At 53.4% G+C, this 14352-nt stretch overlaps 5 protein-coding genes across 5 annotated transcripts; 4 read left to right on the forward strand and 1 right to left on the reverse strand.

Annotated features, from left to right (window-relative positions):
* Positions 1-1681: 1681 nt before the first annotated feature.
* Positions 1682-3361, reverse strand: CC84DRAFT_1085253 (U4/U6 small nuclear ribonucleoprotein-like protein Prp4; the record flags this gene model as incomplete). The annotated part of the gene is made up of 2 exons (XM_018174093.1): positions 1682-3187; positions 3314-3361. The coding sequence occupies 2 exons, from the start codon at positions 3359-3361 to the stop codon at positions 1682-1684; spliced, it is 1554 nt and encodes a 517-aa protein (XP_018039083.1).
* A 343-nt stretch (positions 3362-3704) lies between these two features.
* CC84DRAFT_1162596 (5-azacytidine resistance protein-like protein azr1) lies at positions 3705-5296 on the forward strand. Its single transcript, XM_018178037.1, has one exon. It carries the CDS (start codon positions 3779-3781, stop codon positions 5081-5083), a length of 1305 nt encoding a protein of 434 aa, XP_018039084.1. The 5' UTR covers positions 3705-3778; the 3' UTR covers positions 5084-5296.
* A 957-nt stretch (positions 5297-6253) lies between these two features.
* Positions 6254-8433, forward strand: CC84DRAFT_1240181 (uncharacterized protein; the record flags this gene model as incomplete). Its single annotated transcript, XM_018184007.1, has 2 exons — positions 6254-8113; positions 8165-8433. 2 exons carry the CDS (start codon positions 6254-6256, stop codon positions 8426-8428), a joined length of 2124 nt encoding a protein of 707 aa, XP_018039085.1. The 3' UTR covers positions 8429-8433.
* Positions 8434-10057: 1624 nt separating this feature from the next.
* Positions 10058-10880, forward strand: CC84DRAFT_1162597 (uncharacterized protein). Its single transcript, XM_018178038.1, has 3 exons — positions 10058-10108; positions 10160-10372; positions 10493-10880. The coding sequence occupies exons 2-3, from the start codon at positions 10165-10167 to the stop codon at positions 10648-10650; spliced, it is 366 nt and encodes a 121-aa protein (XP_018039086.1). The 5' UTR covers positions 10058-10108; positions 10160-10164; the 3' UTR covers positions 10651-10880.
* Positions 10881-11843: 963 nt separating this feature from the next.
* Positions 11844-13781, forward strand: CC84DRAFT_1115441 (glycoside hydrolase). The gene is made up of 2 exons (XM_018175427.1): positions 11844-12361; positions 12410-13781. Exons 1-2 carry the CDS (start codon positions 12202-12204, stop codon positions 13531-13533), a joined length of 1284 nt encoding a protein of 427 aa, XP_018039087.1. The 5' UTR covers positions 11844-12201; the 3' UTR covers positions 13534-13781.
* Positions 13782-14352: the final 571 nt, after the last annotated feature.

Genomic DNA, 14352 nt, shown 5'->3' on the forward strand with positions numbered 1-14352 from the left:
CTGTAGAGGTTGCTTTTCCTGTTTGTAGCCGCTATCCGCAATGGTGTAACGAGTAGTAGGGCGACTAAGACAATCCATCCCTAACCAACGCGTTACGCCAGAGATGCGGTCATTTGAGCTTCGGCTACGACGCCATTGTTGCTCTGGGACATCAGAGGCGGCGCCAGAACGGTGGAAATGCACAGCCGCTGTTAGAGCCCGCGTGCGAAACGCTGCTTGCTCTGGATCAGATCGCCCGTTGCTTGTTGATCCTCTCTGCGCGCGTACGCGTACAGACAATGTAATGCCGGGATCATTGTCGGAGGCTAGAGCTGAGGATGCCTCAGTCCACTCACTTCGCTCAATGGCTCCTTGGTGAACAGAACCGAGACAGCAGCGACGTTGGCCGAGCGCCTCACCGATCCGAAAGCAATCACCCAGTCTTCATGCGCCGGAGAGAATTGAGGCCCAACGTGCAAGGCGAGAAGTTACAATGTTCCATTTCAGCGCTACAAGTGTGGCTGCCAAAAGTGTGAGGCGGTAGTGTGAATGGATCGCTTAGTGGTCCCGTCTTGCCGCAGCGCACTTCTGCACCGCGCTTCGACTTACTGCACGCTCGCGTGGTTGCATACGGATTCGGCCACTAAGGCTGCTAGAACGAGCTGTCATGTTGTTGGATGGAACTGTAGAGAAATCTTCTTGGCTTGGCAAAGTCGTACACGTTGGTTTTCTTTAGGATGAGTCACTTCCATGCTCTCAACAATGCTCAGGAAATTGTTCACGGCCTAAACTTGGAGCCGGCAAGCCACGGACGGGCGCTTACCGTCATCGCTCCTGCCTTCTATTTTCACAAGCCGGTGGATCCCAGGTTTCAGGCCGGATGTACGGTGAGCGATCCAATTGATTCTTGCACCGGACGCTAAGCTTGGACTTTTGTTGATGGTCCGAGCAACGAGTCAACATTCGACACAACATCGTTGGATTCGCTGATCCATTGTGCGGTGAGTGATAGTCAATTGTCGATGGCATGTTCTAGCAACGATCAATTGTTCTAGACATGTGAAGAGTTGTAATGGGAAATGGTCTGTTGGGCGTCAGGCCCCTTGCGGTGTGTTTGAGACAGCTGTACGCATTAGACGACTTGCGTCTACAATGGGCCGACGGAAGGGTAGCAGCGTGCCCTGCATTGTCTCGTGCGACCGCTGGTGGAGTAGACTCATGGCATGCTGGCCTCATTTGGGAAGCCGTGACCTCCCCGCGCGCACGTAGCCGCATGGCAGTGGACAGACGATTGTACTTCTCCCACTGCCGAGGCGGTATGCTCTGGCGGTTACCTCTAGCTGGCTTATTTTCGTTAGTATTCGGGACATCAGCAGAGATTAGACAAGAGACGTAAAAGATAGACGTGAGGAATGCGCTATGAAGGCATTTGTCAGATTGATTGTCAAGGTAATGGTCCAGACACCATGAGGGTGACAGCAATGCGAAGTGCTGGCGTTTTGCCATCCCTTTTCGCGAAGCTGTGCCGTCTGGGGCTCCTTCGGGTGCTGATGAGACGGGACCGAGACGTTTGGCTAGCTCTTGTACCATGGTAAAACGCACGAAGCGTCCTTAGTCCTCCCGGTATCTGTTCGAACGTTGTCGACGGTCCATCTACCGTACGACTTTCTGAAAATGAAAGAATTTTTCTTGGGGTATATGCTCATATTCCTTCGTTGTCATCTCTCGCCCACAACTTCACCGTGCGGTCTTTCCCGCCGCTGACGATCCAGTCCGCGTTGCTGGTGACGTCGGTGCTGAATACCGCCTGCGAATGGCCTTGCAGTGTCCTGCAATGCGCCCAGTCGTCGGCTGAAAAGATCTGAATGTTCTTGTCGAATCCTGAGGAGATGACAAAGGTAGAAGCTTTCTTCGGCACCAGCTCTCCATCTCCGTTGTCTTGTAATGGGACACCGTCCAAAGGACCGTCAGTGCCCTTATACCATCGAAGATCCGTAACACCCCCGGTATTTGCGGCAATGGCATTTGTTTCTCGCATGGCTCGTACATCCCAGCACCTCATAAAACCGTCTCCTGAACCTGACAAAAGTCGATGCCCATCGGTGCTCCAGTCAAGACCGTAGATGGGCTTGATGTGGCTTTCCATCAAGAAGATGACGCGCCCGCTTCGAACATCCCATACCCGCCCAATGCTGTCCAGACCACCGCTTGCCACGAGTGATCCGTCCTGATTGAAACTGACGGTGTAGACTTCCTTTGAATGACCCTCCTGGATGAGTACTTCCTGGCCGGTGTTCACGTCCCAAAGGCGCCAGGTAGTGTCGTCGGAGGCGGATGCAAGATAGCGTCCAGACGGGTGGAATGCTACTCGACACACTCGGTCGGCATGGCCTTCCAGGGTTCGTAATGGCTTGTCATCGTCGAGCGACCAGAGTTGGACCTTTCCGCCTGCTCCACCAGACGCAAAATTGGCGCTTGACGAGGAAACGACCGAGCCAGGCAGCGTAGCACCTGGCACCCAATCGATACCTGTAGTTCGCTCGGTATGACCGCCCCGGTACGCTTTCTTTTGGTCCAAGCTGGGCACCTCAAGTAGCCGAACCTGCCCTCCCCAATTTCCATAGGCGACATATTGACCGTTGGGCGAGAATCGCACGATGCTGACTGGTCGATCCGACGTCTGCGATCCGTAGAGTTCGAATCCTTTCAAACGGTCCTTGATCTTATTGCGAAAGTCAATGTGCGTCTTGAGTGGTATGGTTGACTCCCGTCGCTGGAAGGCAACTCGGTCCTTTGCGCGCTGTAGCGAGTATTTGGCCATGTCTCTGCGTACGTCCAGCAGTAGCGCAGTACCCTGTGTGTAGAACTCCTCATCGCCCTCGCCCGGCGCCTCATCCGCCTCCTGCATCTGGATGTCCACATCTTCGCCTCCAGCTTCCAGCTGCTCAAACAAGATAGCGCGTAGTCGGTCGCGGCGCTCTGAAGAGCCTTCGCCAAAGAGGGTGATAGGCTCGCCCAGGGAGCGGAGTTTGAGTTTGATGTCGCGATCGGCGGTTGGGACGAGAATTTGCTGCGCTCGCTTCTTGCGCTCGAACTGGCCCAGAATGTCTGATGCTCGCTCGTTCCCGCCGCCAGGTGTGTCCGATGGCATGAAGTGGTTTCGGTCGATGGGTACATTGGCCAGATCGATTCCCTCCATAGGCACATCCTGTATCATCCCCCATCTGTCAGCTTTAGCCTTTCCATTCGACTTGGATATGAGGAAGGAGCTTGCGCGACGACAACTGCCGGCTGGCGCATATGCGAACTGCGCATGAAAGGCTGGGGTGCTTACCTCTGCGCCCTCCTCCACGTACGCCTGCCGCGACGGGTGCATGCTCATCTTGACTGGGCTCTCCGGTGAGTGGAGAGGCTTGTGGAGGCTACGTCGTGGGGTTAGAGCTGTGATGCAGTTGCCAAAAGTTCCTAGCGGGCCGGGGTTTCCCCGATAGGGCTGCGTGAGACATGCGAGGTGCGATATGTGCTTGCAAGGGCCGGAAGGCTAGAAGGGCCAGATAGCGGATCTGACGAGGGCCGGGAGCGCAATCGAGCTCCTGTCTGTGTTCGGCCAGCAGTCGTGCAAAGCATGCTGGACATCTTCATTGCAATTGTAAGTCAACCCACGCACAGCGGTCACTAGCCTCGAAGTAGTCCCTTTCACGATCCGCAAAGGTACACTACGGTGCCCGCCCCTACCGGCTCATCCTACTTACATCGCAATCGCATACTGACCCTGCGACTCTAGGCCTGGGCTGCGGCCATGTCATCTGCCATAACCGGCGCTGCGGGTCTTCCATTGCGCGCCTCACGTCAAGCCGCATCAGCACGTCTGTTCCTCCTTTGCGTCTCGACTTCTTCGCTCCTGGCACCGGCCCACGCTCACCGGAGCTTCTCTTCGCAAAATACTCGCTCCTCCACGCTATACGCACCGCAAACATGCCCATTGAACCGCGATTCTTCGCCTGCCACGATCGGCTTGCGCTCGTTCCACTCCTCGTCGCATAATTGGCAAAGCACGCCGCAATTCACCTTCCATGTCGCCTCGTCGTACTCGGCCAAACAAGACAGATTCAGTGCCAACAGGAACATCTACACAAGTGACGTCTACGACCCCAGCAAGATTGAGGTGACCGACCTCAGGCAATGCAAAACGGCAAAAGCAAGGCGCTCTCGCGCAAAGAGTGGACAGGATGCTTTCTTCTTCAGCCAGGTCGGAACCTCAAAGAGCACCGCTTTCGGTGTAGCAGACGGAGTGGGCGGCTGGGTTGAGTCGGGCATCGATCCTGCCGATTTCTCCCACGGCTTATGCGAGTACATGGCCTGCGCAGCGCGCACATGGACACCCAGGAACAAATCCTCCTCCACTATGCACCCGCAGAGCCTGCTCCAGGTCGGCTACGACCATGTCATAGACGACGATAGCATAGTCGGAGGTGGGAGCACCGCATGTCTGGCTGTCGCAGAGCCGGACGGCCATGTGGAAGTGGCCAATCTCGGAGACTCTGGCTTCATGCACTTGGGCCTGAATGCCGTGCGACATTTTACGGAACCGCAGACGCACGGCTTCAACACACCGTATCAGCTGTCCAAAACCCCGCAGCGCATGCTCGTGCAAATGGCTGTGTTTGGCGGGCCTAGCACGCTGTCAGACCTTCCCAAGGTGGCGAGTGTAACGAATCACCGTGTCCGCCACGGAGACGTGCTCGTCTTCGCCACAGATGGGGTGTGGGACAATCTTAGCCCTCAGGACGTGCTTGGCATAGTGAGCCGCAATATGGTGGATATCGGGGGGTGGGTGGAGAACGATGGTGCTATCGAAGTTGGAAGCGAGCTGCGTGCTCTGGTGCAGGCAGGCAAAGAAAGCAAAGCAGATGCCACTTCATTGCAAGCAAGATTGGCCATTGCCATCGCGAAAGAAGCAAAAGAGACGGGCTTGAATCAGCGACGAGATGGGCCCTTCGCGAAAGAAGTGCAGAAACACTTCCCAGGCGAGGCATGGCACGGTGGTAAGCCAGACGACATCGCCGCGCTGATAGCATTGGTCGTGGAAGAGCCGCAGGAGTAAGAGTAAGACATTCGTATACGGGATCGCAAGAGTCACGCATTTGTACGCATATTGTGAAGTTGGTTGCATGGGTCGGCGTTATAAGAGAAGTCACGATTCGCCCACGGCACGCGGTAGTATCGGCATCTTTAGGAGGTACCTTGAATTCTAGTAGGCGGCGGAGTTTTCTTGTACATTACGGGTCGAATCTACAAAAATTCAGCAGCTGTCGTGATTCTGGTTCTTGCGCAGTCCCGCTCCAGTCTTGGCTTACCGTGACAGCTCAAGTATCCCAGCACTCACGTCAGGAGCAATGTGGAAAAGGCAAACAGCAATTGGGTACCTTAGTGTGGCCAGTATCGTCAGATGTCCGATCGTCGTATGCATGATCTCACAGTAGCGAAGTAAATGGTAAGCCTCGAAAGTAAGGAAAGTGGCGAGTGCGTTGTACACCTTCAACCTCCTTCCATCCTGGCCCACGATATCCTTTAAGAACTGCGCCGCCCGCACCTCTATCTTCGCTCACGTTGATATCACTTTAACCAAGACTTTCTTGACACGTCGGTCCGGCTCCCGCTGCGATGTTCGCGATTGGTCTGTTAAATGAGGGGTTACCTGCACCTGCAAGGTACTCACCCGCGTTTGACATGATCAGTACGAGTACCCTGCGATATGTTCTTCGTCCGCTGAATAATGGAAATGGAGTGAGGTTTTTCCTGCTCCGTCACTTTGCGTCCTCGAATGAAAGCAAATACTACTGGCGCACCGAAGAGTCGTTCCAATGCTACACTCGGTCCCAGGTCAAAGAAGTACCTGGTCTCATTTGTATTGCCTTGCAATTGTGATAGATCCACATCCACGTCGAAGTTCTTCCGATAAAACGCACCCTACACAATGGAACAGCCAACTATTCGTCACCACGGGGATAATTCCGAACACAGTGGGCCTGTGTAACAGCAAAAACATGAGTCGAATAATATCAGCCTAGCACCCGTCTTCTCCGCTTCCTCTCACTCTTTACCGGTCGGTGTCTACGTATCTTTCTCAAGACCCTCAGTATGTTGAAAACGTGCTCAAGATTTGTAAATCACGGGCTGATAATCTGCGATCTTGTAGAGAAACATATACAATCGAAAGTTGATCGGCATCATGGCCGAGGGTGACCTCGTCAATGGTGCAACCAGCACAAACATGACTCTCGTCGACAGAACGAGCCATGCCAGTACTCTCCTTCAGTCTAATGACACGCGAAATCTACTTGACATTGTTGACAACCTTCGCTCTCAAGGCATTAGCAGATACATTGATCTTCCCGAGATCGTTGTGTGCGGTGAACAGTCGTCCGGAAAGAGTTCAGTCCTGGAGGCGATTTCGGGGGTGACTTTCCCTAGCAAGGACAACCTTTGCACCAGGTTTGCGACTGAGTTGATACTCAGACGCGGTCCACCCTCGCCTATCAAGATAAGCATCGTGGCTGGATCCAATGAGCAGCGTTCCCAAGAGGATAAAACAAAGCTTTCGGATTTCAAGCATGAGATTTCAGTCTCTGCAGAAGCTCTACAGTTGGACGAAGTCATCGAGTCCGCCAAAGCGGCCATGGGTATCGATGATAGTACTAAAGTATTCAGCTCCGACATCCTTCGCTTGGAGCTTTCTGGTCCGGAACAACCTCATCTCACCCTTGTCGACCTTCCGGGTCTGTTCCAAGCTGGGAGTCGTACCCAGTCCGTTGCAGATAGCGAGACTGTCAGGTCACTTGTACTGTCTTACATGAAAAGTCCGAGGAGCATCGTCCTTGCGGTCGTTTCGGCGAAGAATGACTTCAACAACCAAGCCATCACCAAGTACTCGCGTGAGATTGACCCAAAGGGTCTTCGAACGCTTGGACTAATTACCAAGCCTGACACTTTGGACAAGGGCTCAGACAGCGAACGTTTCTATGTTGAGCTCGCACAAAACAAGGATGTTAAATTTCGGTTGGGATGGCATGTCCTGCGCAATAGAGACTACGCCACAAGGCATTCCACCTTACACGAGCGTAATCTGGAGGAGGAGAAGTTCTTCGCTTCCGGTGTATGGACTTCGCTCCATCCAACCCAAGTAGGAGTACACTCTTTGAAGCCTAGGCTCAGCAAAATACTCAAGGAGCAGATTCTGGTCCAACTTCCAGATGTTCTGGCACAGATACAGAATGGCATTCAAGACTGCAATCATCGATTGGATGTCTTAGGTGCTTCTCGCACTAGTCTACAAGAGCAACAGCGATATCTTCTGCATGTAAGTCAGTCGTTCAGCAAGATGGTCAAAGCCGCCGCCGATGGTCTCTATTCCGACCCCTTCTTTGGGGACGCATCTACAGAGATTGGCTACCGAAGGCGCCTCAGAGCGATCCTCCAGAACACCTTGACGGATTTTGCAGAGACTATGCGAAAGGAGGGACACACATACGCTATCGTAGATGAGGTATTGGCAAACCACCCTAGACAGATCACACGTACAGCCTACGTGGCGAAGGTCAAAACTCTTCTGAAACGAAGCCGGGGGCGTGAACTGCCTGGAACGTTCGATCCACTCATCATCGGACAGCTGTTTCACGAACAGCGTAAGCCTTGGACCAACCTAGTCAATGACGCTGTGGACAAGGTCGTTCAAGCGATTCACTTCGTAGTACGGTCAGTTTTGTCGCAGCACTCCAATGCCTCCACGCTGGATGCACTCCTGAAGCACTTCATCTACCCTCGACTGGAGGGTCTCACCAGGGAACTGCGCGCAAAAGTTGAAGAGCTCCTCACCCCGCACGACACAGGCCATCCTATCACGTACAACCACTACTTAACCGAGAACGTTCAGAAGGCACAAGACAAACGTCGCGCGCGTGATATCAAGAAGTCCCTCGAGAAATTCTTTGGTGGTGATTACACCTCTGAAGGAACTCATGTCATGCATATCAACGTCAACGAATTGATCCAAGTCCTCGTCACAAAGACCGAGGCTGACATGAACAATTATGCAAGCTCTACTGCTACAGACTTCATGGAGGCATATTACAAAGTAGGTTTCTCGCTGGTCTTCCACCTAGTAACTTTATCTCACTCAGAACAGGTTGCCTTGAAGAAGATTATCGACGACTTCAGTGTGCTGGCCGTTGAAGCCTGTTTCATTGAGAAACTCCCAAGCTTGTTTTGTCCGGAAGACGTGTTCGATCTCTCCACTGAGACAATCGCGATCCTAGCTGCAGAGGATGAAGAGTCCGCTGCCGAGCGAGCCCGATGCAGCGAGAAGCTCAAGGTGTTGCAGAACGGTCTACGGGAACTGAAAGGTGTGCAAGGAATTTCGTCGGCGGCGTATCACGGTACGTCAGCATGAAGTACTCGACCGAAGTAATTGCTGAAATCCAATAGATCAAGCCGGCACAACGCGAGGCTATCAAGGTGTGGGACGGCTAAGGGAAGTTGAGTCAGCCGATGCAGGCCTAGAACTATCTACGGAAAACTTATCCCTCAGTAACGGGTTCAAGTTCGAGAAGGATAGCCTTCCTGTGGCAGTAGTGGAAGCTCCGGAGCCTTGGCCACCTGAGGAACCAGCGATCCCTGAACAAACACGAGTAGAGAACTGGATAAGCTCTTCTTCTTGGGTTCTGAATCACCCAGCGACGAGTTACACAGGCAAGAAGAAGAAGGGGAAGAAGGGAGCAGCGGCCCCGGCTCTCGCAGAGGACCACGAGTACATGATTTGATACTAGTTTCTGGCATTTATCAGAACGCTTGAGAAGATTGGATAACTGTCATTGTTTTTCGGTCAAAGACAATCAGTTCTAGGGGGGTCCAAAGTGCACACTCCGCTTCTTTCCTACCAAATCAAGGACACGCCTTGATCTGTGTGACCTTCCGTACTCGTATAGGCCATCTACGGTCCATCTAACCTATCATGCCTATTGTCCAGCCTGACAGCCAGAATGAAACATGTATCTTACTTTTGCATCACATGACGAGGTGATAGTCGAGACTTAACTTTCAGATTTATGCGAGATTCCTCTCTCATATCATAAACCAAATTCGTGAATGCCCTAGTCTCCCGGATTCCCAAGCTAAATGAGTTGAGATTATCAGAGCGGAACTCGGTACGTTGTTGGTCGTGTGCGTATGGATAAATTGCCCTTGCTTATGCAGCATTATTCCTCCCGAAAACGTGACACAGAGCTGTAATCACTATGAACCGCCACTGGTAATCACTATGAATCGCCACTGGTAATCACTATGAACCGCCACTGGTAATCACTATGAACCGCCAGGTAATCACTATGAACCGCCACTGGTATTTTTGCACCTCGATCGCGAGCGATGCCATGTAGATGGGTGATGCACCGGCTGTACCTACAGTGCGACTAGTGTACACGCAGCTAGCCGCTCGTCAGCACTGCGATGTCGGGAAGACAAGTGCGCGCATCAGGCAATTAGTCAACGGATAATACAAAAAGCCCTAAAGACTTATAACCTCGGTTGTGAGTGGATGAACATAGTATGTACGACTTCCAACACGAAATTGCTGACGGCGGCGAATACAAAATCGCTCAAGATATGTGGACTAGTACTGAGAAATCACTCAAATTGGGCGACTCAATGTAGCAGCTGATTTTGCTGATTCTGGAATATCCACAGAATGCTTACTCCTCACACGTTTCTGCTTAGTGCAAATCTGGCCTCCACTTAAGACCTTCTCTGTTTTGGTTCGCCTTCAGTCTTCGTCCGAATTTTGTACGCAATACTGGCAGTTGGTGTGGGACTGCTGACGCTGCATCAGTGACACCAAGAGGTGGAGACAACGGCCACGCCGAGGCAGGAGCACCCCTTCGACGGCAACATCGTGACTTCGAGGAGGAATATGGCCAGACACGCTGATGAATCGGACTCCTCCCACCATCTTCTTCGGCGAGCAGACTTCCCAGGCAAAGGTATATAAACCCACCCCATCACCACCAAGCTTTTCCACCAAGCAATAGCATCGCCTCGTTTACTAGCAAGTTCAAGCCACTCATCTCAACATCAGGTACATCTCTATAACACCTCTCCGGAAGAGATCAATCTAAGTCATCCACAGCAACAATGCAGTTCACCACCGCTCTCATGGCTACTCTCATGGCCGGCACTTCCCTCGCCACCATCAACTTCGGAAAGGCCCGCTACGACAGCGGCAACGTCGACGTCGCTATCTGGATCGATGGCGAGAACGCGTGCACCTATGTCTACCAGGGTCACAACAACCCGTGTGACTTCAACGGCGGGAAGTTCCAGGCGCAGAATGGGTTCAAGTGTATGTTTGTCTCTGTCTTAACACTCTGGTCAAGGTGGGAGGAGAAGCTCACTCGATCTACATCCGTTCCCGCAGTGGAAAGATTCAGGCCGTCATGCAGTCCGCTAACTCAGGCAACAGACACCGTCAAGGACTGTGGCAACAGTGCCTTCCATCTCGAGAACGCGGATGGAAGCTTCAACTCTTTTGCGCACTTCAACCCGTACAACAACGCGGGTAGTGGCTGCGCCAACAGCCAGGGGAGGTACCACGTTGATCAGGAGTGGAGCTTCTACTAGATGGTAACGTTACTGGTAGGCCGGGGGCTATCATGGAGGTAGTAGGAGGGAGCAGTGTCACTCTTTAATGTTCGTTTGACTGAAGCGGATACACAATGAAGGAGAACTAGTCAAGTTGGAGGATAGCTGTGACTAGTTTCTAGTGGGATAGAGGACTCCGGATAGCCCTCGCGGCTGCGCGATGTCTGATTTGACAAGCACGAGAAAAGTCAATTTGAGGACCATCAAACTTCGTGGTGTCGTGAGGATGTATGAACTTGCCGCCGAAACTTCAGTCATAGCATTGATGACGTAATATGTCTAGTGGTTCTCGTAGTTGTAATTTGCCAAACCTCGTCCACTCCCAGAACATTCAACTTTCGCGGCCTCACGCACCGCCCATTCCTCAACTCTGTACGGCGTGCACGCTTCGTCTCTGCCGCTCAGACCGAAGTTGCAGAATTTCGGCAGCTGGATTCGGCGACGAGGCAAAAGCGACTCAAGAACTACTCCAGAACCCAAGCCACGATATAATCATGGCAAGTAAGAATAGGAGGGGCACCCCGTGGCACCCCCAAGGCGCAGCGAACCATGCCCGGCCGCGACATGAAACGATAGAGTCGTTGCGGAAGGTCGCTCACGGCTTGTCGATGAACCACGGGACACCATGGTGCACGATCCTGTGTGCGAACCTCACCGCCAATAAAGAATCGTCTCCACCCAGCACTCGACTGGGATACCCCTGAGCACAGACGCTGTTCTCGTGTCTGTTCCTGCAGCGCTCAAATTCCCCGACCTTCGGCGCAGCGAGTCGATACCTGCATTCGTTAGCCTGCGAACCACTCGCATTACTGGCGCGTGGCGAGCATCACGAGGACCGTCTGAAGAGTCTCATTTCACGTCTTGGTTCCCTAGATACGAGATTGTGCCGCGAGATGACCACAGAATTTCGGCTGGGAGATTGAGTGCCGAGGACCCCAAGCTCCCAATTCGCCCCGCCATGAGGCCCCCATCACAAGGCTCTTCCTATCGATTACGGGCAAGTCGCTTGTTCTGCGAATTGTGACGCTGTTGTGCGGTGTTGTGCAGCTGTCGGGCTTGTCAGGGGAGCTGAGGCTAACGATAATAGCGCCGTCTAACCGCATCCATGAACGTCTAGGCTAAACTAAGATGACCCTAGTCCTTTTGCCCCGGACTGCTCATTTCACAATGCACCCGACATGCTCATCTCGACCTCATTTGAGCAGTAGTTTGGCGCCCTCCAGACCCAGCTTAGGCCACTTGTGGCAATGCGTTTACTGTGCCTAATTTACGGCTCCATGGACCCCTAATCGCGGCCATAGCGCTGCTGGACCGATGCGCTATCAAAAGGAACCCGTCTGCCCTCGATGCGCTCCTTTGCGCAAGGCTTCTGTACGTCGACAACCTCGCACGCCCCAAACCTCCCGGCCTTTGTGCCATAGTCACTCGTTTTGCGTTACGCTCTCTTACTCTAATAATCGTCACTCGCTCACCTACCTATAACGAATAATCATTGCTCCGGCACTCTAAACATCAAGTAAACAAGACAAAATGAAGGGCGCAATTGTTGCAGCACTCGTTGGGTCTGCAGTCGCAGCATCCCACAAGGCCCACGCCGGTTTCCACCTTCGTCGCAATGGTGGCTACCCCGTAGAGGAGGGCGTCTGCAAGACGGTGACCACCACCGTATACGTGACAGCCAGCGCTCCCAGTACGTGTGATCTGATCGCAGGAGGAACGTCATTCTAATCTTTGTTAGCCTCATCGGCCCCGGCGCAAATTTCTTCAGTGGTCGTAGTGCCGTCTCCTGTCCCGGAGACCTCGACTTCTTGCACTGAGGAGGAGCACTCTTCGGCTGCTTACACTCCGGCTCCTGTGCCCTCGACCTCTGAGAAGCCTGTAGCGCCATCTTCCGCCTACGTCCCTGTGGCACCGGCACCATCTTCTCCTGCGGGTTACGTTCCGGCTAAGCCCTCCAGCTACCACGCTGCTCCCCCGGCATCCACTTCTAAGGCTGCCCCTAAGCCCAAGCCCAGCAAGCCCAGCACCCCCTCGTACGGTGCTGGTACCTGGAACAAGCCCAATGGCAAGAAGTGGGCCATCACCTACACCCCCTACACCAAGGGCGGTGACTGCAAGTCCCAGACGGAGGTCAACACCGATGTTGCTAAGATCGCTGATCTCGGCTACGTTGCCATCCGTGTCTACAGCACCGACTGCGGTGTCTTCGAGAACGTCATCCCCGCTACCCAGAAGTACGGCATGCAGGTCATCTACGGCATCTTCCTCGATGCCGCAACTGCCCCCGGCTCCCAGGGCGCCAACGAGCAGCTCCAGGACATCATTGACAACGCCCCCAAGGACACCGTCTCCATGCTGATTGTTGGTAACGAGTACATCTCCGGCCACGGTGGTGATGCTGGTTCCCTCGCCTCGTACGTCGCTGCCGTCAAGACCAAGTGGATTGCCGCCGGCTTCACCGCCCCCGTCACCACCACTGAGACCGTCGCCGCGTGGGAGCAGTACGGCAGCGCGCTCTGCGACGTCATCGACATCTTCGCCGCTCAGGTCCAGCCTTACTTCGACGGTGGCAAGACCGCCTCCGAGGCTGGTGACTTCGCGTACTCGCAGCTTGAGCAGGCCGCCAAGGTCTGCCCCGAGGCCGCTGCTAAGGGCAAGTTCATCTCCGAGATTGGCTGGCCCGCGGGCGGCTCCCCCAACGGCGTTGCCATTCCCGGCAAGGCCGAGCAGAAGGAGGCCATGCAGAGCATCATCGAGAAGGTCGGCGACCACGCCTGCATCTTCTCGTACCAGAACGATGACTGGAAGAACCCCGGCGCGTACAACGTCGAGCAGTACTTTGGCTGCGCCGACAACTTGTAAGCGCCTCTTTTGTCCAGGCTTCTGATGGCGGCGCCGCTTTTGACCCGCCTGCGATCCATCGAATCAATTGTTTTACGTGTCTACGCTTTGCATTGTTCGTGTGTGTGTGTGTGTGTCTTGTAGTGACGCTACCTAGTATCTCTAGTGTTTAATTTCCTAGCTCATATTTGTTGTCCTATGGGTACGCTCCGACTGTATCATAGCGTCTGTCTGTATGTAGCAATGACAAGTCTCGAATTCGACCTTGCACGCCGGGGCATTTCGGTCAAATTACGTGAGGTTATTTACGTGAGATGAGATGGCGCGATGGATTGATTGCGCAGTAGTAGGTGGGAGCTGGGTGGCGCGGCTCGGATATGAGGCAGTCTCGGGTATAGCGGGTACCGGTAAGGATGTTGGTTCCTAGAAACCATGGTCCTGGACTCGCGATGAAGTGAACTCATTTCATTGCTGACTATCAAAGTGGAATACGTTACACATCGCGTGAAAGACCATGTCGGAACCTGGATTTAACGCGTGACCTGCGCCTGGGGCGTTGATCTCGCGAAAGCATTCCGCGGTGTGTATAGCTTGTATGGAATATGGATTTAGACATGCAGAACCTCCAGCTACCTCAGGCGATTTTACTTGCGGGGGAAATATGATATTCTAGCAACTTTGTTACTCTGGACTTAGACTTTCACGCGCTCGTGAATAGCCTTATCGGTAGCCGCACTTCGAATGTTTACTTCTGTCTAAAGATAGGTATACATTCTGAATGAAACTGCACCGTAGTCCACTTGACAGATTGTTTGTCGGCTCCAACACGCTGATACAATC

Source organism: Paraphaeosphaeria sporulosa, assembly GCF_001642045.1.
Source record: "Paraphaeosphaeria sporulosa strain AP3s5-JAC2a unplaced genomic scaffold CC84scaffold_3, whole genome shotgun sequence".
NCBI classification, from domain to species: domain Eukaryota; kingdom Fungi; phylum Ascomycota; class Dothideomycetes; order Pleosporales; family Didymosphaeriaceae; genus Paraphaeosphaeria; species Paraphaeosphaeria sporulosa.

Coding starts and splice junctions, on each gene's coding strand:
- CC84DRAFT_1162596 (XM_018178037.1), top strand. CDS start 3,779: ATGTCATCTGCCATAACCGGCGCTGCGGGTCTTCCATTGCGCGCCTCA.
- CC84DRAFT_1162597 (XM_018178038.1), top strand. CDS start 10,165: ATGCAGTTCACCACCGCTCTCATGGCTACTCTCATGGCCGGCACTTCC. Junction 10,373..10,492: donor GGCGCAGAATGGGTTCAAGT/GTATGTTTGTCT, acceptor CTCAGGCAACAG/ACACCGTCAAGGACTGTGGC.
- CC84DRAFT_1115441 (XM_018175427.1), top strand. CDS start 12,202: ATGAAGGGCGCAATTGTTGCAGCACTCGTTGGGTCTGCAGTCGCAGCA. Junction 12,362..12,409: donor CGTGACAGCCAGCGCTCCCA/GTACGTGTGATC, acceptor AATCTTTGTTAG/CCTCATCGGCCCCGGCGCAA.